This window comes from Oncorhynchus mykiss, chromosome 18 (assembly GCF_057628025.1).
Source record: "Oncorhynchus mykiss isolate SJ-2025 chromosome 18, ASM5762802v1, whole genome shotgun sequence".
In the NCBI taxonomy this organism is placed as follows: Eukaryota; Metazoa; Chordata; class Actinopteri; order Salmoniformes; family Salmonidae; genus Oncorhynchus; species Oncorhynchus mykiss.
In genome coordinates this window covers 10,197,501-10,222,500 of record NC_143039.1, presented here as the reverse complement: position 1 = coordinate 10,222,500, position 25,000 = coordinate 10,197,501, and the positions used below count along the sequence as shown (strand labels likewise).

The window sequence follows — 25,000 nt, the reverse complement described above, 5'->3', positions numbered from 1 at the left end:
TGTATAGTGCATAGTGCGTAGTGCGTAGTGTGTAGTGTATAGTGTGTAGTGTGTAGTGTATAGTGTATAGTGTATAGTGTGTAGTGTGTAGTGTGTAGTGTATAGGGTGTAGTGTATAGTGTATAGTGTGTAGTGTGTAGTGTGTAGTGTATAGTGTATAGTGTAGTGTGTAGTGTGTAGTGTATAGTGTGTAGTGTGTAGTGTGTAGTGTGTAGTGTGTAGTGTGTAGTGTGTAGTGTGTAGTGTGTAGTGTGTAGTGCGTAGTGCGTAGTGTGTAGTGTGTAGTGTGTAGTGTATAGTGTGTAGTGTGTAGTGTATAGTGTATAGTGTGTAGTGTGTAGTGTATAGTGTGTAGTGTGTAGTGTGTAGTGTATAGTGTATAGTGTGTAGTGTATTGTGTGTAGTGTGTAGTGTATAGTGTGTAGTGCATAGTGTGTAGTGTGTAGTGTATAGTGTATAGTGTGTAGTGTATAGTGTATAGTGCATAGTGCGTAGTGCGTAGTGTGTAGTGTATAGTGTGTAGTGTGTAGTGTATAGTGTATAGTGTATAGTGTGTAGTGTGTAGTGTGTAGTGTATAGGGTGTAGTGTATAGTGTGTAGTGTATAGTGTATAGTGTATAGTGTGTAGTGTGTAGTGTATAGTGTGTAGTGTATAGTGTATAGTGTGTAGTGTATAGTGTGTAGTGTGTAGTGTGTAGTGTATAGTGTATAGTGTGTAGTGTATTGTGTGTAGTGTATAGTGTATAGTGTATAGTGTGTAGTGTGTAGTGTGTAGTGTATAGTGTATAGTGTGTAGTGTATAGTGTATAGTGTGTAGTGTGTAGTGTATAGTGTATAGTGTATAGTGTGTAGTGTATAGTGTATAGTGTGTAGTGTGTAGTGTATAGTGTGTAGTGTATAGTGTATAGTGTGTAGTGTGTAGTGTATAGTGTATAGTGTGTAGTGTATAGTGTAAAGTGTATAGTGTGTAGTGTATAGTGTGTAGTGTATAGTGTATAGTGTGTAGTGTATAGTGTGTAGTGTGTAGTGTATAGTGTGTAGTGTGTAGTGTGTAGTGTGTAGTGTGTAGTGTATAGTGTGTAGTGTATAGTGTATAGTGTGTAGTGTGTAGTGTGTAGTGTATAGTGTATAGTGTAGTGTGTAGTGTGTAGTGTATAGTGTGTAGTGTGTAGTGTGTAGTGTGTAGTGTGTAGTGTGTAGTGTGTAGTGTGTAGTGTGTAGTGCGTAGTGCGTAGTGTGTAGTGTATAGTGTGTAGTGTGTAGTGTATAGTGTATAGTGTATAGTGTGTAGTGTGTAGTGTGTAGTGTATAGGGTGTAGTGTATAGTGTGTAGTGTATAGTGTATAGTGTATAGTGTGTAGTGTGTAGTGTATAGTGTGTAGTGTATAGTGTATAGTGTGTAGTGTATAGTGTGTAGTGTGTAGTGTGTAGTGTATAGTGTATAGTGTGTAGTGTATTGTGTGTAGTGTATAGTGTATAGTGTATAGTGTGTAGTGTGTAGTGTGTAGTGTATAGTGTATAGTGTGTAGTGTATAGTGTATAGTGTGTAGTGTGTAGTGTATAGTGTATAGTGTATAGTGTGTAGTGTATAGTGTATAGTGTGTAGTGTGTAGTGTATAGTGTGTAGTGTATAGTGTGTAGTGTGTAGTGTGTAGTGTATAGTGTATAGTGTGTAGTGTATAGTGTAAAGTGTATAGTGTGTAGTGTATAGTGTGTAGTGTATAGTGTATAGTGTGTAGTGTGTAGTGTGTAGTGTATAGTGTGTAGTGTGTAGTGTGTAGTGTGTAGTGTGTAGTGTGTAGTGTGTAGTGTGTAGTGCGTAGTGCGTAGTGCGTAGTGCGTAGTGCGTAGTGCGTAGTGCGTAGTGCGTAGTGCGTAGTGCGTAGTGCGTAGTGCGTAGTGCGTAGTGCGTAGTGCGTAGTGCGTAGTGCGTAGTGCGTAGTGCGTAGTGTATAGTGTATAGTGTATAGTGTGTAGTGTGTAGTGTGTAGTGTGTAGTGTGTAGTGTGTAGTGCGTAGTGCGTAGTGCGTAGTGCGTAGTGCGTAGTGCGTAGTGCGTAGTGCGTAGTGCATAGTGTATAGTGTAGTGTGTAGTGTGTAGTGTATAGTGTGTAGTGTGTAGTGTGTAGTGTGTAGTGTGTAGTGTGTAGTGTGTAGTGTGTAGTGCGTAGTGCGTAGTGCGTAGTGCGTAGTGCGTAGTGCGTAGTGCGTAGTGCGTAGTGCGTAGTGCATAGTGCGTAGTGTATAGTGTGTAGTGTGTAGTGTGTAGTGTGTAGTGTGTAGTGTGTAGTGTATAGTGTATAGTGTGTAGTGTGTAGTGTATAGTGTGTAGTGTGTAGTGTATAGTGTATAGTGTATAGTGTGTAGTGTGTAGTGTGTAGTGTATAGGGTGTAGTGTATAGTGTGTAGTGTATAGTGTATAGTGTATAGTGTGTAGTGTGTAGTGTATAGTGTGTAGTGTATAGTGTATAGTGTGTAGTGTATAGTGTGTAGTGTGTAGTGTGTAGTGTATAGTGTATAGTGTGTAGTGTATTGTGTGTAGTGTATAGTGTATAGTGTATAGTGTGTAGTGTGTAGTGTGTAGTGTATAGTGTATAGTGTGTAGTGTATAGTGTATAGTGTGTAGTGTGTAGTGTATAGTGTATAGTGTATAGTGTGTAGTGTATAGTGTATAGTGTGTAGTGTGTAGTGTATAGTGTGTAGTGTATAGTGTATAGTGTGTAGTGTGTAGTGTATAGTGTATAGTGTGTAGTGTATAGTGTAAAGTGTATAGTGTGTAGTGTATAGTGTGTAGTGTATAGTGTATAGTGTGTAGTGTATAGTGTGTAGTGTGTAGTGTATAGTGTGTAGTGTGTAGTGTGTAGTGTGTAGTGTGTAGTGTATAGTGTGTAGTGTATAGTGTATAGTGTGTAGTGTGTAGTGTGTAGTGTATAGTGTAGTGTGTAGTGTGTAGTGTATAGTGTGTAGTGTGTAGTGTGTAGTGTGTAGTGTGTAGTGTGTAGTGTGTAGTGTGTAGTGTGTAGTGCGTAGTGCGTAGTGTGTAGTGTATAGTGTGTAGTGTGTAGTGTATAGTGTATAGTGTGTAGTGTGTAGTGTGTAGTGTATAGGGTGTAGTGTATAGTGTGTAGTGTATAGTGTGTAGTGTATAGTGTGTAGTGTGTAGTGTATAGTGTGTAGTGTATAGTGTATAGTGTGTAGTGTATAGTGTGTAGTGTGTAGTGTGTAGTGTATAGTGTATAGTGTGTAGTGTATTGTGTGTAGTGTATAGTGTATAGTGTATAGTGTGTAGTGTGTAGTGTGTAGTGTATAGTGTATAGTGTGTAGTGTATAGTGTATAGTGTGTAGTGTGTAGTGTATAGTGTATAGTGTATAGTGTGTAGTGTATAGTGTATAGTGTGTAGTGTGTAGTGTGTAGTGTGTAGTGTATAGTGTGTAGTGTGTAGTGTGTAGTGTATAGTGTATAGTGTGTAGTGTATAGTGTAAAGTGTATAGTGTGTAGTGTATAGTGTGTAGTGTATAGTGTATAGTGTGTAGTGTATAGTGTAAAGTGTATAGTGTGTAGTGTATAGTGTATAGTGTGTAGTGTGTAGTGTATAGTGTGTAGTGTGTAGTGTGTAGTGTGTAGTGTGTAGTGTGTAGTGTATAGTGTGTAGTGTGTAGTGTGTAGTGTGTAGTGTGTAGTGTATAGTGTAGTGTGTAGTGTGTAGTGTGTAGTGTGTAGTGTGTAGTGTGTAGTGTGTAGTGTGTAGTGTGTAGTGTGTAGTGTGTAGTGTGTAGTGCGTAGTGCGTAGTGCGTAGTGCGTAGTGCGTAGTGCATAGTGTATAGTGTAGTGTGTAGTGTGTAGTGTGTAGTGTGTAGTGTGTAGTGTGTAGTGTGTAGTGCGTAGTGCGTAGTGCGTAGTGCGTAGTGCGTAGTGCGTAGTGCGTAGTGCGTAGTGCGTAGTGCATAGTGCATAGTGCATAGTGCATAGTGTAGTGTGTAGTGTGTAGTGTGTAGTGTGTAGTGTGTAGTGTGTAGTGTGTAGTGCGTAGTGCGTAGTGCGTAGTGCGTAGTGCGTAGTGCGTAGTGCATAGTGCATAGTGCATAGTGCATAGTGTAGTGTGTAGTGTGTAGTGTGTAGTGTATAGTGTGTAGTGTGTAGTGTGTAGTGTGTAGTGTGTAGTGTGTAGTGTGTAGTGTGTAGTGTGTAGTGTGTAGTGCGTAGTGCGTAGTGCGTAGTGCGTAGTGCGTAGTGCGTAGTGCATAGTGTAGTGTGTAGTGTGTAGTGTGTAGTGTGTAGTGTGTAGTGTGTAGTGTGTAGTGTGTAGTGTGTAGTGTGTAGTGTGTAGTGTGTAGTGCGTAGTGCGTAGTGCGTAGTGCGTAGTGCGTAGTGCGTAGTGCGTAGTGCATAGTGCATAGTGTAGTGTGTAGTGTGTAGTGTATAGTGTATAGTGTGTAGTGTGTAGTGTGTAGTGTGTAGTGTGTAGTGTGTAGTGTGTAGTGTGTAGTGTGTAGTGCGTAGTGCGTAGTGCGTAGTGCGTAGTGCGTAGTGCGTAGTGCGTAGTGCATAGTGTATAGTGTAGTGTGTAGTGTATAGTGTATAGTGTGTAGTGTGTAGTGTGTAGTGTGTAGTGTGTAGTGTGTAGTGTGTAGTGTGTAGTGCGTAGTGCGTAGTGCGTAGTGCGTAGTGCGTAGTGCGTAGTGCGTAGTGCGTAGTGCATAGTGTATAGTGTAGTGTGTAGTGTGTAGTGTGTAGTGTGTAGTGTGTAGTGTATAGTGTGTAGTGTGTAGTGCGTAGTGCGTAGTGCGTAGTGCGTAGTGTGTAGTGTATAGTGTGTAGTGTATAGTGTATAGTGTGTAGTGTGTAGTGTGTAGTGTGTAGTGTATAGTGTGTAGTGTATAGTGTGTAGTGTGTAGTGTATAGTGTGTAGTGTGTAGTGCGTAGTGCGTAGTGCGTAGTGCGTAGTGCGTAGTGCGTAGTGCGTAGTGCGTAGTGCGTAGTGCGTAGTGTGTAGTGTATAGTGTGTAGTGTGTAGTGTGTAGTGTATAGTGTGTAGTGTGTAGTGTGTAGTGTATAGTGTGTAGTGTGTAGTGTATAGTGTATAGTGTATAGTGTATAGTGTGTAGTGTGTAGTGTGTAGTGTATAGTGTATAGTGTGTAGTGTGTAGTGTGTAGTGTGTAGTGTATAGTGTATAGTGTGTAGTGTGTAGTGTATAGTGTATAGTGTATAGTGTATAGTGTGTAGTGTATAGTGTATAGTGTGTAGTGTATAGTGTATAGTGTATAGTGTATAGTGTGTAGTGTGTAGTGTGTAGTGTATAGTGTATAGTGTGTAGTGTGTAGTGTGTAGTGTGTAGTGTGTAGTGTGTAGTGTGTAGTGTGTAGTGTGTAGTGTGTAGTGTATAGTGTATAGTGTGTAGTGTGTAGTGTATAGTGTATAGTGTATAGTGTGTAGTGTGTAGTGTATAGTGTATAGTGTATAGTGTAAAGCCTACAGTTAAACCATTTTAAATTCAGACTGCAACACAACACAGTGATGGGGTGTGAATACATTCTGGAGGAGACTCAGTAACATTGTGTACAGACCAAAGCCCATCTATGACAGATATCACAATACGAGGTGAATCAGCCTGGAGACGTTGTTGTATTGTGGAGACTGGAGAGGCTATTCTGTTGGCTTATTACAAAATAGAGAGAGAGAGAGAGAGAGAGAGAGAATGAGAGAGGGAGAGAGAATGAGAGAGAGAGAGAGAGAGAGAGAGAGAGACATAGAATGAGAGAGTGAGAGAAAGAGAGAGAGACAGAAAAAGAGAGAGAGAGCGAGAGAGAGAGAGAATGAGAGAGAGAGAGAGTGAGAGAGAGTGAGAGAATGAGAGAGAGAGAGAGAGTGAGAGAGAGAATGTGAGCGCGTGTCTCCTCTCTCATCCATCAGGACAGGATGACAGGACCAAACAGTTGACAGTTGTAAACATCTTTAGTGATCAAACCTCATCACTCTGTTGGTTCACTTCAAAAGGTACAAATCGCTGTGAGCAGGACAGAGAGCTGTGTAGATTGTATGGTACAGAGCAAATGGTCTATTGATCCAGACAACAGTTTTACACTGAAGAGCAGAACCACACTAAGGTCAACTCTGGGCTGCTCTCTAACCCTCTCTGGGGGGACTTCAACACAGGAACACAACGGGTAAGTGTGTGTGGGAGTGTCGGGGGGAGAGCAGAGAGACAGAGAGGAGAGAGAAAGCAGAGAGAAAGAGAGAGAAAGCAGAGAGAGAGAGGAGGAGAGAGAGAGGAGGAGAGAAAGAGGAGAGAGAGGAGAGGAGAGGAGAGAGAGGAGAGGAGAGAGGAGAGAGAGGAGAGGAGAGGAGAGAGGAGAGAGAGGAGAGGAGAGAGGAGAGGAGAGAGATGAGAGGAGAGAGAGGAGAGAGATGAGAGGAGAGAGAGGAGAGAGAGGAGAGGAGAGAAAGCAGAGAAAGCAGAGAGAGAGAGAGAGAGAGAGAAGGAAGGTAAATTCTCAGTGTTGTCACTACTATCTCCTGCTCCATCACAAAACATTAACACCAGTGAGAGTGTTGACTCAGAGCCCAGAACACAACACAGCTGGATGTGAGGCCAGTATACCCCACACAACACAGCTCAGTGTGAGGCCAGTATACCCCACACAACACAGCTCAGTGTGAGGCCAGTATACCCCACACAACACAGCTGGATGTGAGGCCAGTATACCCCACACAACACAGCTCAGTGTGAGGCCAGTATACCCCACACAACACAGCTCAGTGTGAGGCCAGTATACCCCACACAACAGGGCTGGATGTGAGGCCAGTATACCCCACACAACAGGACTGGATGTGAGGCCAGTATACCCCACACAACAGGACTGGATGTGAGGCCAGTATACCCCACACAACAGGGCTGGATGTGAGGCCAGTATACCCCACACAACAGGGCTGGATGTGAGGCCAGTATACCCCACACAACAGGGCTGGATGTGAGGCCAGTATACCCCACACAACACAGCTCAGTGTGAGGCCAGTATACCCCACACAACAGGACTGGATGTGAGGCCAGTATACCCCACACAACAGGACTGGATGTGAGGCCAGTATACCCCACACAACAGGGCTGGATGTGAGGCCAGTATACCCCACACAACAGGGCTGGATGTGAGGCCAGTATACCCCACACAACAGGACTGGAAGTGAGGCCAGTATACCCCACACAACAGGGCTGGATGTGAGGCCAGTATACCCCACACAACAGGGCTGGATGTGAGGCCAGTATACCCCACACAACAGGGCTGGATGTGAGGCCAGTATACCCCACACAACACAGCTCAGTGTGAGGCCAGTATACCCCAAACAACACAGCTCAGTGTGAGGCCAGTATACCCCACACAACACAGCTCAGTGTGAGGCCAGTATACCCCACACAACACAGCTCAGTGTGAGGCCAGTATACCCCACACAACACAGCTCAGTGTGAGGCCAGTATACCCCACACAACACAGCTCAGTGTGAGGCCAGTATACCCCACACAACACAGCTCAGTGTGAGGCCAGTATACCCCACACAACAGGGCTGGATGTGAGGCCAGTATACCCCACACAACAGGACTGGATGTGAGGCCAGTATACCCCACACAACAGGGCTGGATGTGAGGCCAGTATACCCCACACAACAGGGCTGGATGTGAGGCCAGTATACCCCACACAACACAGCTCAGTGTGAGGCCAGTATACCCCACACAACAGGGCTGGATGTGAGGCCAGTATACCCCACACAACAGGACTGGATGTGAGGCCAGTATACCCCACACAACAGGGCTGGATGTGAGGCCAGTATACCCCACACAACAGGGCTGGATGTGAGGCCAGTATACCCCACACAACAGGACTGGAAGTGAGGCCAGTGTACCCCACACAACAGGGCTGGATGTGAGGCCAGTATACCCCACACAACACAGCTCAGTGTGAGGCCAGTATACCCCACACAACACAGCTCAGTGTGAGGCCAGTATACCCCACACAACACAGCTCAGTGTGAGGCCAGTATACCCCACACAACACAGCTCAGTGTGAGGCCAGTATACCCCACACAACACAGCTCAGTGTGAGGCCAGTATACCCCACACAACACAGCTCAGTGTGAGGCCAGTATACCCCACACAACAGGGCTGGATGTGAGGCCAGTATACCCCACACAACAGGACTGGATGTGAGGCCAGTATACCCCACACAACAGGGCTGGATGTGAGGCCAGTATACCCCACACAACAGGGCTGGATGAGAGGCCAGTATACCCCACACAACACAGCTCAGTGTGAGGCCAGTATACCCCACACAACAGGGCTGGATGTGAGGCCAGTATACCCCACACAACAGGACTGGATGTGAGGCCAGTATACCCCACACAACAGGGCTGGATGTGAGGCCAGTATACCCCACACAACAGGACTGGAAGTGAGGCCAGTATACCCCACACAACAGGGCTGGATGTGAGGCCAGTATACCCCACACAACAGGACTGGATGTGAGGCCAGTATACCCCACACAACAGGGCTGGATGTGAGGCCAGTATACCCCACACAACAGGGCTGGATGTGAGGCCAGTATACCCCACACAACACAGCTCAGTGTGAGGCCAGTATACCCCACACAACAGGGCTGAATGTGAGGCCAGTTTACCCCACACAACAGGGCTGGATGTGAGGCCAGTATACCCCACACAACAGGACTGGAAGTGAGGCCAGTATACCCCACACAACAGGGTTGGATGTGCTCCAAACGGCCCCATACTCCCTATACCATGCACTAGGGCCCATAGCACCACTACATAGTGAATAGTGGTCCATTTGGAACCCAAGGCGCTGTGAGGCAGTATAGCACCACTACATAGTGAATAGTGGTCCATTTGGAACCCAAGGCGCTGTGAGGCAGTATAGCACCACTACATAGTGAATAGTGGTCCATTTGGAACCCAAGGCGCTGTGAGGCAGTATAGCACCACTACATAGTGAATAGTGGTCCATTTGGAACCCAAGGCGCTGTGAGGCAGTATAGCACCACTACATAGTGAATAGTGGTCCATTTGGAACCCAAGACGCTGTGAGGCAGTATAGGACAACTACATAGTGAATAGTGGTCCATTTGGAACCCAAGGCGCTGTGAGGCAGTATAGCACCACTACATAGTGAATAGTGGTCCATTTGGAACCCAAGGCGCTGTGAGGCAGTATAGGACAACTACATAGTGAATAGTGGTCCATTTGGAACCCAAGGCGCTGTGAGGCAGTATAGCACCACTACATAGTGAATAGTGGTCCATTTGGAACCCAAGACGCTGTGAGGCAGTATAGGACCACTACATAGTGAATAGTGGTCCATTTGGAACCCAAGACGCTGTGAGGCAGTATGAACAGAACAAGGCTTTGAAGAACAGCTTTTCTCTGCTCTCTATAAAAGCTACACCCCCCCTCCTAACGACTTCTATCTGCTGCGGCAACAGTTACAGGAGAAGATAAAGCATGAATAGTGTGTTTAGCCCTGTGGGGATGGTGTCCGGGCCCACCGCTAGCTAGCTAACACAACCTTTAACCTGTTACACACAGAATGAGACGGAAGGAGAGAGGAGGGAAGGAGAGAGGAGACGAGGAGAGAGAAGAGAATGAGAGAATGAGACGGAATGAGAGGAGGGAATGAGAGAGGAAGGAGGAGAGAGAGGGAGAGAGAGAGGAAGGAGAAGAGGGAGAGAGAGAGGAAGGAGAAGAGGGAGGAGGAGAGGGAGGGAGAGAGAGAGGGAGAGAGGAAAGAGAAGAGGGAGGGAGAGAGGGAGGGAGAGAGGGAGGGAGAAGAGGGAGGGAGAAGAGGGAGGGAGAGGAAGGAGGAGAGGAAGGAGGAGAGGGAGAGAGGAAGGAGAAGAGGGAGGGAGAGAGGAAGAAGAGGGAGGAGAGGGAGAAGAGAGAGGGAGAAGAGGGAGAGAGGAAGGAGAAGAGGGAGGGAGAGAGGGAGAAGAGGCAGACAGAATAAATTGCTTTAAGAACAATTTCCTTTCACAGGATAGAGATCTGTGATTAAAACACCAAAATTAAGTAAAAACAGACGAGGCCGTGTGGCAATTACTGCTCACCTCAAATGACCGAAAGACAACAGCTTCTATCAAACCACACGATGACTATTACTGCTCACCTCAAATGGCCGAAAGACAACAGCTTTTATCAAACCACACGATGACAATTACTGCTCACCTCAAATGGCCGAAAGACAACAGCTTCTATCAAACCACACTAAGACAATTACTGCTCACCTCAAATGGCCGAAAGACAACAGCTTCTATCAAACCACACTAAGACAATTACTGCTCACCTCAAATGGCCGAAAGACAACAGCTTCTATCAAACCACACGATGACTATTACTGCTCACCTCAAATGGCCGAAAGACAACAGCTTCTATCAAACCACACGATGACTATTGGATTATACTATTTTATGAATACATAACAGTCTCCTCTATTGACCTGTTCTGACGGACACAGCTAAATTAAAATGCTGAATTACCCAACTGGTAATTGAAGACCATAATCAGCGGTAGGATTACCCAACTGGTAATTGAAGACCATAATCAGTAGGATTACCCAACTGGTAATTGAAGACCATAATCAGTAGGATTACCCAACTGGTAATTGAAGACCATAATCAGTAGGATTACCCAACTGGTAATTGAAGACCATAATCAGTAGGATTACCCAACTGGTAATTGAAGACCATAATCAGTAGGATTACCCAACTGGTAATTGAAGACCATAATCAGCGGTAGGATTACCCAACTGGTAATTGAAGACCATAATCAGTAGGATTACCCAACTGGTAATTGAAGACCATAATCAGTAGGATTACCCAACTGGTAATTGAAGACCATAATCAGTAGGATTACCCAACTGGTAATTGAAGACCATAATCAGCGGTAGGATTACCCAACTGGTAATTGAAGACCATAATCAGTAGGATTACCCAACTGGTAATTGAAGACCATAATCAGCGGTAGGATTACCCAACTGGTAATTGAAGACCATAATCAGTAGGATTACCCAACTGGTAATTGAAGACCATAATCAGCGGTAGGATTACCCAACTGGTAATTGAAGACCATAATCAGCGGTAGGATTACCCAACTGGTAATTGAAGACCATAATCAGTGGTAGGATTACCCAACTGGTAATTGAAGACCATGAACTATAATCAGCGGTAGGATTACCCAACTGGTAATTGAAGACCATAATCAGTAGGATTACCCAACTGGTAATTGAAGACCATAATCAGTAGGATTACCCAACTGGTAATTGAAGACCATAATCAGCGGTAGGATTACCCAACTGGTAATTGAAGACCATAATCAGTAGGATTACCCAACTGGTAATTGAAGACCATAATCAGCAGGATTACCCAACTGGTAATTGAAGACCATAATCAGTAGGATTACCCAACTGGTAATTGAAGACCATAATCAGTAGGATTACCCAACTGGTAATTGAAGACCATAATCAGTAGGATTACCCAACTGGTAATTGAAGACCATAATCAGCGGTAGGATTACCCAACTGGTAATTGAAGACCATAATCAGTAGGATTACCCAACTGGTAATTGAAGACCATAATCAGCGGTAGGATTCCCCAACTGGTAATTGAAGACCATAATCAGTAGGATTACCCAACTGGTAATTGAAGACCATAATCAGTAGGATTACCCAACTGGTAATTGAAGACCATAATCAGCGGTAGGATTACCCAACTGGTAATTGAAGACCATAATCAGTAGGATTACCCAACTGGTAATTGAAGACCATAATCAGCGGTAGGATTACCCAACTGGTAATTGAAGACCATAATCAGTAGGATTACCCAACTGGTAATTAAAGACCATAATCAGAAGTAGGATTACCCAACTGGTAATTGAAGACCATAATCAGTAGGATTACCCAACTGGTAATTGAAGACCATAATCAGTAGGATTACCCAACTGGTAATTGAAGACCATAATCAGCGGTAGGATTACCCAACTGGTAATTGAAGACCATAATCAGTAGGATTACCCAACTGGTAATTGAAGACCATAATCAGTAGGATTACCCAACTGGTAATTGAAGACCGTAATCAGCGGTAGGATTACCCAACTGGTAATTGAAGACCATAATCAGCAGGATTACCCAACTGGTAATTGAAGACCATAATCAGTAGGATTACCCAACTGGTAATTGAAGACCATAATCAGTAGGATTACCCAACTGGTAATTGAAGACCATAATCAGCGGTAGGATTACCCAACTGGTAATTGAAGACCATAATCAGCGGGTAGGATTACCCAACTGGTAATTGAAGACCATAATCAGTAGGATTACCCAACTGGTAATTGAAGACCATAATCAGCGGTAGGATTACCCAACTGGTAATTGAAGACCATAATCAGTAGGATTACCCAACTGGTAATTGAAGACTATAATCAGCGGTAGGATTACCCAACTGGTAATTGAAGACCATAATCAGCGGTAGGATTACCCAACTGGTAATTGAAGACCATAATCAGCGGTAGGATTACCCAACTGGTAATTGAAGACCATAATCAGTAGGATTACCCAACTGGTAATTGAAGACCATAATCAGTAGGATTACCCAACTGGTAATTGAAGACCATAATCAGCGGTAGGATTACCCAACTGGTAATTGAAGACCATAATCAGTAGGATTACCCAACTGGTAATTGAAGACCATAATCAGCGGTAGGATTACCCAACTGGTAATTGAAGACCATAATCAGTAGGATTACCCAACTGGTAATTGAAGACCATAATCAGCGGTAGGATTACCCAACTGGTAATTGAAGACCATAATCAGCGGTAGGATTACCCAACTGGTAATTGAAGACCATAATCAGTAGGATTACCCAACTGGTAATTGAAGACCATAATCAGTAGGATTACCCAACTGGTAATTGAAGACCATAATCAGTAGGATTACCCAACTGGTAATTGAAGACCATAATCAGCAGGATTACCCAACTGGTAATTGAAGACCATAATCAGTAGGATTACCCAACTGGTAATTGAAGACCATAATCAGCGGTAGGATTACCCAACTGGTAATTGAAGACCATAATCAGCGGCAGGATTACCCAACTGGTAATTGAAGACCATAATCAGCGGTAGGATTACCCAACTGGTAATTGAAGACCATAATCAGTAGGATTACCCAACTGGTAATTGAAGACCATAATCAGCGGTAGGATTACCCAACTGGTAATTGAAGACCATAATCAGCGGTAGGATTACCCAACTGGTAATTGAAGACCATAATCAGTGGTAGGATTACCCAACTGGTAATTGAAGACCATAATCAGCGGTAGGATTACCCAACTGGTAATTGAAGACCATAATCAGTAGGATTACCCAACTGGTAATTGAAGACTATAAACTATAATCAGCGGTAGGATTACCCAACTGGTAATTAAAGACCATAATCAGCGGTAGGATTACCCAACTGGTAATTGAAGACCATAATCAGTAGGATTACCCAACTGGTAATTGAAGACTATAAACTATAATCAGCGGTAGGATTACCCAACTGGTAATTGAAGACTATAAGCTATAATCAGCGGTAGGATTACCCAACTGGTAATTGAAGACTATAAGCTATAATCAGCGGTAGGATTACCCAACTGGTAATTGAAGACTATAAACTATAATCAGCGGTAGGATTACCCAACTGGTAATTGAAGACTATAAGCTATAATCAGCGGTAGGATTACCCAACTGGTAATTGAAGACTATAAACTATAATCAGCGGTAGGATTACCCAACTGGTAATTGAAGACCATGAACTATAATCAGCGGTAGGATTACCCAACTGGTAATTGAAGTCTATGAACTATAATCAGTGGTAGGATTACCCAACTGGTAATTGAAGACCATGAACTATAATCAGCGGTAGGATTACCCAACTGGTAATTGAAGACCATGAACTATAATCAGCGGTAGGATTACCCAACTGGTAATTGAAGACCATGAACTATAATCAGCGGTAGGATTACCCAACTGGTAATTGAAGACCATGAACTATAATCAGCGGTAGGATTACCCAACTGGTAATTGAAGACCATGAACTATAATCAGCGGTAGGATTACCCAACTGGTAATTGAAGACCATGAACTATAATCAGCGGTAGGATTACCCAACTGGTAATTGAAGACCATGAACTATAATCAGCGGTAGGATTACCCAACTGGTAATTGAAGACCATAATCAGTAGGATTACCCAACTGGTAATTGAAGACTATAAACTATAATCAGCGGTAGGATTACCCAACTGGTAATTAAAGACCATAATCAGCGGTAGGATTACCCAACTGGTAATTGAAGACCATAATCAGTAGGATTACCCAACTGGTAATTGAAGACTATAAACTATAATCAGCGGTAGGATTACCCAACTGGTAATTGAAGACTATAAGCTATAATCAGCGGTAGGATTACCCAACTGGTAATTGAAGACTATAAGCTATAATCAGCGGTAGGATTACCCAACTGGTAATTGAAGACTATAAGCTATAATCAGCGGTAGGATTACCCAACTGGTAATTAAAGACTATAAACTATAATCAGCGGTAGGATTACCCAACTGGTAATTAAAGACTATAAACTATAATCAGCGGTAGGATTACCCAACTGGTAATTGAAGACTATAAGCTATAATCAGCGGTAGGATTACCCAACTGGTAATTGAAGACTATAAACTATAATCAGCGGTAGGATTACCCAACTGGTAATTAAAGACTATAAACTATAATCAGCGGTAGGATTACCCAACTGGTAATTAAAGACTATAAGCTATAATCAGCGGTAGGATTACCCAACTGGTAATTGAAGACCATGAACTATAATCAGCGGTAGGATTACCCAACTGGTAATTGAAGACTATAATCAGCGGCAGGATTACCCAACTGGTAATTGAAGACTATAATCAGCGGTAGGATTACCCAACTGGTAATTGAAGACCATGAACTATAATCAGCGGTAGGATTACCCAACTGGTAATTGAAGACTATAAACTATAATCAGCGGTAGGATTACCCAACTGGTAATTAAAGACTATAAACTATAATCAGCGGTAGGATTACCCAACTGGTAATTGAAGACTATAATCAGCGGTAGGATTACCCAACTGGTAATTGAAGACCATGAACTATAATCAGCGGTAGGATTACCCAACTGGTAATTGAAGACTATAAACTATAATCAGCGGTAGGATTACCCAACTGGTAATTGAAGACTATAAACTATAATCAGCGGTAGGATTACCCAACTGGTAATTGAAGACCATGAACTATAATCAGCGGTAGGATTACCCAACTGGTAATTGAAGACTATAAACTATAATCAGCAGTAGGATTACCCAACTGGTAATTAAAGACTATAAACTATAATCAGCGGTAGGATTACCCAACTGGTAATTGAAGACCATGAACTATAATCAGCGGTAGGATTACCCAACTGGTAATTGAAGACTATAAACTATAATCAGCGGTAGGATTACCCAACTGGTAATTAAAGACTATAAACTATAATCAGCGGTAGGATTACCCAACTGGTAATTAAAGACTATAAACTATAATCAGCGGTAGGATTACCCAACTGGTAATTGAAGACTATAAACTATAATCAGCGGTAGGATTACCCAACTGGTAATTGAAGACCATGAACTATAATCAGCAGTAGGATTACCCAACTGGTAATTGAAGACTATAAACTATAATCAGCAGTAGGATTACCCAACTGGTAATTGAAGACTATAATCAGCGGCAGGATTACCCAACTGGTAATTGAAGACTATAATCAGCGGCAGGATTACCCAACTGGTAATTGAAGACTATAATCAGTGGTAGGATTACCCAACTGGTAATTGAAGACCATGAACTATAATCAGCGGTAGGATTACCCAACTGGTAATTGAAGACTATAAACTATAATCAGCGGTAGGATTACCCAACTGGTAATTGAAGACCATGAACTATAATCAGCGGTAGGATTACCCAACTGGTAATTGAAGACTATAAACTATAATCAGCGGTAGGATTACCCAACTGGTAATTGAAGACTATAAACTATAATCAGCAGTAGGATTACCCAACTGGTAATTGAAGACCATGAACTATAATCAGCAGTAGGATTACCCAACTGGTAATTGAAGACTATAAACTATAATCAGCAGTAGGATTACCCAACTGGTAATTGAAGACTATAATCAGCGGCAGGATTACCCAACTGGTAATTGAAGACTATAATCAGCGGCAGGATTACCCAACTGGTAATTGAAGACTATAATCAGCGGTAGGATTACCCAACTGGTAATTAAAGACCATAATCAGCGGCAGGATTACCCAACTGGTAATTGAAGACTATAATCAGCGGCAGGATTACCCAACTGGTAATTGAAGACTATAATCAGCGGCAGGATTACCCAACTGGTAATTGAAGACTATAATCAGCGGCAGGATTACCCAACTGGTAATTGAAGACTATAATCAGCGGTAGGATTACCCAACTGGTAATTAAAGACCATGAACTATAATCAGCGGTAGGATTACCCAACTGGTAATTGAAGACTATAAACTATAATCAGCGGTAGGATTACCCAACTGGTAATTGAAGACTATAAACTATAATCAGCGGTAGGATTACCCAACTGGTAATTGAAGACTATAATCAGCGGCAGGATTACCCAACTGGTAATTGAAGACTATAATCAGCGGCAGGATTACCCAACTGGTAATTGAAGACTATAAGCTATAATCAGCGGCAGGATTCAGAACGTCACGCACCACTTGATGATTCGACAGCTGGACGTTTTACTTCAAATGAGGCACGCAAATCAAATCAAAGTTTATTTGTCACGTGCGCTGAATACAACAGGTGTAGTAGACCTTACAGTGAAATGCTGAATACAACAGGTGTAGTAGACCTTACAGTGAAATGCTGAATACAACAGGTGTAGTAGACCTTACAGTGAAATGCTGAATACAACAGGTGTAGTAGACCTTACAGTGAAATGCTGAATACAACAGGTGTAGTAGACCTCACAGTGAAATGCTGAATACAACAGGTGTAGTAGACCTTACAGTGAAATGCTGAATACAACAGGTGTAGTAGACCTTACAGTGAAGTGCTGAATACAACAGGTGTAGTAGACCTTACAGTGAAATGCTGAATACAACAGGTGTAGTAGACCTTACAGTGAAATGCTGAATACAACAGGTGTAGTAGACCTCACAGTTAAATGCTGAATACAACAGGTGTAGTAGACCTTACAGTGAAATGCTGAATACAACAGGTGTAGTAGACCTTACAGTGAAATGCTGAATACAACAGGTGTAGTAGACCTCACAGTGAAATGCTGAATACAACAGGTGTAGTATACCTTACAGTGAAATGCTGAATACAACAGGTGTAGTAGACCTTACAGTGAAATGCTGAATACAACAGGTGTAGTAGACCTCACATAAAACAACAGTAGAAAGACAGGCTATATACAGTAGAGAGGCTATATACAGTAGAGGCTCTATACAGTAGAGAGGCTCTATACAGTAGAGGGGCTATATACAGTAGAGATGCTACATACAGTAGAGAGGCTATATACAGTAGAGAGGCTATATACAGTAGAGAGGCTATATACAGTAGAGTGGCTATATACAGTAGAGAGGCTACATACAGTAGAGGGGCTATATACAGTAGAGGGGCTATATACAGTAGAGAGGCTATATACAGTAGAGAGGCTATATACAGTAGAGAGGCTATATACAGTAGCCAGGCTATATACAGTAGAGAGGCTACATACAGTAGAGGGGCTATATACAGTAGAGGGGCTATATACAGTAGAGAGGCTATATACAGTAGAGGGGCTATATACAGTAGAGAGGCTATATACAGTAGAGAGGCTATATACAGTAGAGAGGCTATATACAGTAGAGGGGCTATATACAGTAGAGATGCTACATACAGTAGAGAGGCTATATACAGTAGAGAGGCTATATACAGTAGAGGGGTTATATACAGTAGAGATGCTACATACAGTAGAGAGGCTATATACAGTAGAGAGGCTATATACAGTAGAGATGCTACATACAGTAGAGGGGCTATATACAGTAGAGGGGCTATATACAGTAGAGGGGCTATATACAGTAGAGGGGCTATATACAGTAGAGATGCTATATACAGTAGAGGGGCTATATACAGTAGAGGGGCTATATACAGTAGAGATGCTATATACAGTAGAGAGGCTATATACAGTAGAGAGGCTATATACAGTAGAGAGGCTATATACAGTAGAGAGGCTATATACAGTAGAGAGGCTATATACAGTAGAGAGGCTATATACAGTAGAGAGGCTATATACAGTAGAGAGGCTATATACAGTAGGGAGGCTATATACAGTAGGGAGGCTATATACATTAGAGAGGCTATATACAGTAGGGAGGCTATATACAGTAGAGAGGCTATATACAGTAGAGTGGCTATATACAGTAGAGGGGCTATATACAGTAGAGAGGCTATATACAGTAGGGAGGCTATATACAGTAGGGAGGCTATATACATTAGAGAGGCTATATACAGTAGAGAGGCTATATACAGTAGAGAGGCTATATACAGTAGAGAGGCTATATACAGTAGGGAGGCTATATACAGTAGGGAGGCTATATACATTAGAGAGGCTATATACAGTAGGGAGGCTATATACAGTAGAGAGGCTATATACAGTAGAGTGGCTATATACAGTAGGGAGGCTATATACAGTAGAGAGGCTATATACAGTAGAGTGGCTATATACAGTAGAGGGGCTATATACAGTAGAGAGGCTATATACAGTAGGGAGGCTATATACAGTAGGGAGGCTATATACATTAGAGAGGCTATATACAGTAGAGGGGCTATATACATTAGAGAGGCTATATACAGTAGAGGGGCTATATACAGTAGAGAGGCTATATACAGTAGAGATGCTATATACAGTAGAGATGCTATATACAGTAGAGATGCTATATACAGTAGTGAGGCTATATACAGTAGAGATGCTATATACAGTAGTGAGGCTATATACAGTAGAGGGGCTATATACAGTAGAGAGGCTATATACAGTAGAGATGCTATATACAGTAGTGAGGCTATATACAGTAGAGATGCTATATACAGTAGTGAGGCTATATACAGTAGAGGGGCTATATACAGTAGAGAGGCTATATACAGTAGAGAGGCTATATACAGTAGAGAGGCTATATACAGTAGAGGGGCTATATACAGTAGTGAGGCTATATACAGTAGAGGGGCTATATACAGTAGAGAGGCTATATACAGTAGAGAGGCTATATACAGTAGAGAGGCTATATACATTAGAGAGGCTATATACAGTAGAGAGGCTATATACAGTAGTGAGGCTATATACAGTAGAGGGGCTATATACAGTAGAGAGGCTATATACAGTAGAGAGGCTATATACAGTAGAGAGGCTATATACAGTAGAGAGGCTATATACAGTAGAGAGGCTATATACAGTAGAGAGGCTATATACAGTAGAGAGGCTATATACAGTAGAGGGGCTATATACAGTAGAGAGGCTATATACAGTAGAGAGGCTATATACAGTAGAGAGGCTATATACATTAGAGAGGCTATATACAGTAGAGAGGCTATATACAGTAGAGAGGCTATATACAGTAGTGAGGCTATATACAGTAGAGGGGCTATATACAGTAGAGAGGCTATATACAGTAGAGAGGCTATATACAGTAGAGAGGCTATATACAGTAGAGGCTATAAAAGTAGCCAGGCTACATACAGACACCGGTTGGTCAGGCTGATTGAGGTAGTATGTACATGTAGATTTATGGGTTTATCTTGCTTCAAAGTCGCCTATAGCCAAACCAGACAATGTAACCAGTAGCCTATAGCCAAAACCCCACCATATCGTGGAGCAATCATTGTATAGAGACATTGCAACAAGTAGCCTCATATTAGCATGTCATGCCAGTTGATGATACTTCTAGTCATATTAGCACCCCATGCTAGTTGATGATAATCCTAGCCAAATTAGCATCCCATGCTAGGTGATGATAATCCTAGTAAAATTAGCATCCCATGCTAGTTGATGATAATCCTAGTCAAATTAGCATCCCATGCTAGTTGATGATAATCCTAGTCATATTAGCATCCCATGGTAGTTGATGATAATCCTAGTCAAATTAGCATCCCATGCTAGTTGATGATAATCCTAGTCAAATTAGCATCCCATGCTAGTTGATGACAATCCTAGTCGTATTAGCATCCCATGGTAGTTGATGATAATCCTAGTCAAATTAGCATCCCATGCTAGGTGATGATAATCCTAGTAAAATTAGCATATCATGCTAGTTGATGATAATCCTAGTCAAATTAGCATCTCATGCTAGTTGATGATAATCCTAGTCGTATTAGCATCCCATGGTAGTTGATGATAATCCTAGTCGTATTAGCATCCCGTGCTAGTTGATGACAATCCTAGTCATATTAGCATCCCATGCTAGCTGTTGCATCTTCGGATCTTCCCTCTCAATTTCAAGTGGATATTTTCATCGTAGATCGACATAGGCCAGTGATTTTGCCGTTCGTTACTCGAGTCTTGTTGACCGAGGAAAAGTTCACGTGGGACGGTTATTTCTGAAGTTTTGTGAAGTGAGGATCGGTACTCGGTAAGGAGGAGCCGTTTAACTACCATAAAACCTAAATGTGATTTGTGTCATTCTGAGCACCGTGGGTGGACGCCCTAATCAGGTTACTCACACCAGAGAGACAGAGACAGACATATATATATATATAGAGAGAGAGAGAGAGAGAGAGAGAGAGAGAGAGAGATGGGTGGACGCCCTAATCAGGTTACTCACCCAGAGAGACAGAGACAGACATATATATATATATATATAGAGAGAGAGAGAGAGAGAGAGAGATGGGTGGACGCCCTAATCAGGTTACTCACCCAGAGAGACAGAGAGATACATATATATATATATATATATAGAGAGAGAGAGAGAGAGAGAGAAGAGGGAGAGAGGAGGGAGAGAGAGAGAGCGAGAGACATACAGAGAGACATATAGAGACAGAGAGAGAAAGAGATCGAAGGAGAAGTAGGGGACAGAGAAAGGGGGAGTGAAGAGGGATAAAGAGGGAGAGACAGAAGAGGAAGACAGAGAGAGAGAGAGAAAGAGATCGAAGAGAAGTAGGGGACAGAGAAAGGGGGAGGGAAAGAGAGAGAGAGAGGTGGAAGACAGAGAGGGGGAGAGAAAGAGAGAGATGGGTGGACGCCCTAATCAGGTTACTCACCCCAGTGCATACGGGTTCGGTACTCAAATGTCTGGGGCAACATTTTCCTAACAGAAACCCTGGTGTGTGTCTGTCTGTCTGTCTGTGGGTGTGGTGTGTGTCTGTCTGTCTGTGGGTGTGGTGTGGAGTTACCTGGGACTTGAAGGCAAGTAGCTCTGCCTGCAATTCATTGATCTTCTCTTCACTCTTCAGCAGCTGAGCCTGAGCCTCCTGTCGACCCAAGTACTCCTCGTCAAACTGGAGACAGAGAGAGAGAGACAGAAAGAGAGAGAGACAGAGACAGAAAGAGAGAGAGACAGAGAGAGAGAGAGAGAGAGACAGAGAGAGACAGAGCGAGAGAGAGAGACAGAGAGAGAGAGAGAGAGAGAGAGAGAGACAGAAAGAGAGAGACAGAGAGAGAGAGAGAGAGACAGAGAGAGAGAGAGAGAGAGAGAGAGAGAGAGAGAGAGACAGAGACAAACATATATAGAGATAGGAGAGAAAGAGAGAGAGGAGAGAAAGAGAGAGAGAGAGGAGGGAGAGAGAGAGAGACAGAGAGAGAGAGAGAGAGAGACAGAGAGACAGAGGGAGAGAGAGAGAGACAGAGGGAGACAGAGGGAGAGAGAGAGAGACAGAGAGAGAGAGAGAGAGAGAGACAGACAGAGAGAGAGAGACAGAGAGAGAGAGACAGAGAGAGAGAGACAGAGAGAGAGAGACAGAGAGAGAGAGACAGAGAGAGAGAGAGAGAGAGAGAGAGAGAGAGATCGAAGGAGAAGTAGGGGACAGAGCGATTGGGAGGGAAAGAGAGAGAGAGTGATGGAGAAGTGGGAGACAGAGAGGGGGAGAGAGAGTCAAAGCACACAAAACTCAGTCCCTTCGTAAGGGAAAAGACGGTGTGTTTAGTTGAACTGTTCTAGCTGTTCTTTAAGTCGTTGAATGTTCTCCTCGCTTCCCAATGTATATGTTTAGGAGGCAAGGAAAAGGGACGCAAGGAATGACTTGAGTTCACCCGGTCTCTCTACCTATTTCTGTTGTTTTGATGTGTTGCACCTCACACACACACACACACGCACACACACCCACGGATCACACTCCCACCAGGCAGTCTGTATCCCCTGCTGTTCAGACAGAGGTTCATTAAATCAGACCAGACTAGACTCTCCTCAATACTCCAGTCACATCACATTTGTCACAAGCTCTTCATACAACAGGTGTAGACTGACCAGGCTGACCACGCCAACCCGCGTCGCGTGCGAAGAGCGCTGCAAAATAAATTTAGAAATCTATATCATTCAATTATTGCAGCCGCGCGTCAACGAGCGTCTGCGTTGCCAAGGGCTAAAATAGAAGTCAGTTCTATTTGTGACGCAGATCACGCTGCAAGTCCCGCCTCTCCCATTTCCTCATTGGTTAAACCGGCGTGGGAGAATGAAAGACGAACGAGGTCGGTGGCGGTAACGCACCTCATTTATGAAAGTTGCTAATCGCAACATAAAGTCAAGAGAAGAAAAGACCTGGAAGGAAAAACGATTCGGTCGACTGGTTTATGTGGAGTAGAGGACCTTGTGCATTTCAGGTAAAACAACAAACTCAATGTTTCTATCCCAGGACAAATTAGCTCGCAACAGCAAGCTAACTAGCTAAATAGGACAAATTAGCTAGCAAGCTAACTCGCTAGATTGCCATAAATGTTAAATTATTTTCGACCTGTCCCCAAATGAATATAATTGGTTTTACAGTTTGTTATGATATTTTAACCTGCATGTCGTGATCACGTTTGGTGTAAGGGGACAAAATACATGTATACACGATGGCGCACGATGGCGCACGATGGCGCACGATGACGCACGATGGCGCACGCCGGTTTGGTTTCTGTGTAACAGTAAAATGCTTGTTCATGGAGGGAGGGATGGATGGATGGCCCAGTTACTGGCCCAATGCTGGGACACAGGGTTACAGCCCAGTTACTGGCCCAATGCTGGGACACAGGGTTATATAGCCCAGTTACTGGCCCAATGCTGGGACACAGGGTTACAGCCCAGTTACTGGCCCAATGCTGGGACAGATATAGTGTGTGTGTGTGTGTGTGCATCTAGAATCCTCTCTCAGCAACATGACCTTTGACCCTCTACTATGGAGGAAATCAATGCAGTGGGGTAGGGGGGTGGGTGTTAATCTGTGAATTGTGTTAATTACCAGCGACTGTGTTAGTGATTTCTAGTGATCTGCTCCTAGTCAGGGGAAGGTTAGATGATATACTCTGTAATGACATTTAAAGGTGGGGACCTTTAAACAACGTGTGGGTGGAGATGGGAACTAACGGTTCAGTGTGTGTTCATGTGCATCTAGAATCCTCTCTCAGCAACATGAACTTTGACCCTGATGGAGGTGGGAACTAACGGTTCAGTGTGTGTTTGTTACCTTCAGAGCCAAGTCAGCAGCTCTCAGCTCACACTCTTCTACCTGAGCCTTGTCCACACACACGTCTGAAACACAAACACACACACACACAGTCAGGGAGACCGAAGGACACACAGATGTATGTATTGTAGTTCCTACAGTGGTGAGTGTGTGGTGTGTGGTGTGTGTGTGTGTATACTTGCCCAGGAGGACACTGAAGTCCACGTCAAGGCGTTTTCGGTAGCTGAAGTCTGGGTCGGTCCCACTGCGATGGAGAACGATCTGAGATAAACACTCCTCTATGATCTTAAAATACTGGGGCCTGAGAGGAGGAGAGGAGAGGGAGAGGAGGGTGGGGAGAGAGAGAGGAGAGGAAGTGGGAGAGAGAGAGCAGGGGGAGCGAGAGGAGAGGAGGGCGGGGGGGGGGAGAGGATGGAAGGGATAGAGAGAGAGAGAGAGAGAGAGGAGGGCAGGGAGAGAGAGAGGAGAGGAGGGCAGGGAGAGAGAGAGGAGAGGAGGGCAGGGGGAGAGAGAGAGAGAGGAGGGCAGGGGGAGAGAGAGAGAGAGGAGGGCAGGGGGAGAGAGAGGAGGGCAGGGGGAGAGAGAGAGGAGGGCAGGGGGAGAGAGAGAGAGAGGAGGGCGGGGGAAGAGGGAGAAAGAGAGGAGGGCGGGGAAGAGAGAAAGAGAGGAGGGCAGGGGGAGAGAGAGAGAGAGAGAGAGAGGAGAGGAGGGCAGGGGGAGAGAGAGAGAGAGAGGAGAGGAGGGCAGGGGGAGAGAAGAGAGGAGGGCAGGGGGAGAGAAGAGAGGAGGGCAGGGGAGAGGAGAGAGAGAGAGAGGAGGGCAGAGGGAGAGAGAGAGAGGAGGGCAGGGGGAGAGAGAGGGGAGGTAGAAGAGGTTGAGAGATGTTAAAGTCTACAGGTAATTATTCTCTCCATGTACCCAGGTGATATTGTAAATGAACAAGATGTTAGCTTCCTCCACTCGAAGCTGCTCCTGCTCTCGGTCACAGGGTTGATGGTGTCAGGCCGGCAGGGGTTTAACAGGTTGATTAGATACCGGCCTGAGGGACAGGAGAGAGGCGGGGAGAGGGAGGGATAGGAGGGACACAGGTGTATTTCACAGTCTCTTCACTCAGAGAGAGAAAAAAGAGAGAAAGAGAGAGAGAATGAGAGAGAGAGAGACAGAGAGAGAGAGAGACAGAAAGACAGAGAGAGAGAGAGAGAGAGAGAGAGAAAGACAGAGAGAGACAG

At 43.8% G+C, this 25,000-nt stretch overlaps 1 protein-coding gene across 1 annotated transcript in view; it reads right to left on the bottom strand.

Annotated features, from left to right (window-relative positions):
• Nucleotides 1-25,000, bottom strand: part of diaph3 (diaphanous related formin 3) — a 711,417-nt gene that overhangs the window by 401,543 nt on the left and 284,874 nt on the right. The window contains exons 14-16 of the mRNA XM_090206735.1: nt 23,954-24,072; nt 23,772-23,836; nt 21,504-21,608 (exon numbers count right to left, since the gene is read on the bottom strand). Of these exons, the coding sequence (XP_090062861.1) occupies nt 21,504-21,608; nt 23,772-23,836; nt 23,954-24,072 (289 nt within the window). The remainder of the gene's footprint in view (nt 1-21,503; nt 21,609-23,771; nt 23,837-23,953; nt 24,073-25,000) is intronic.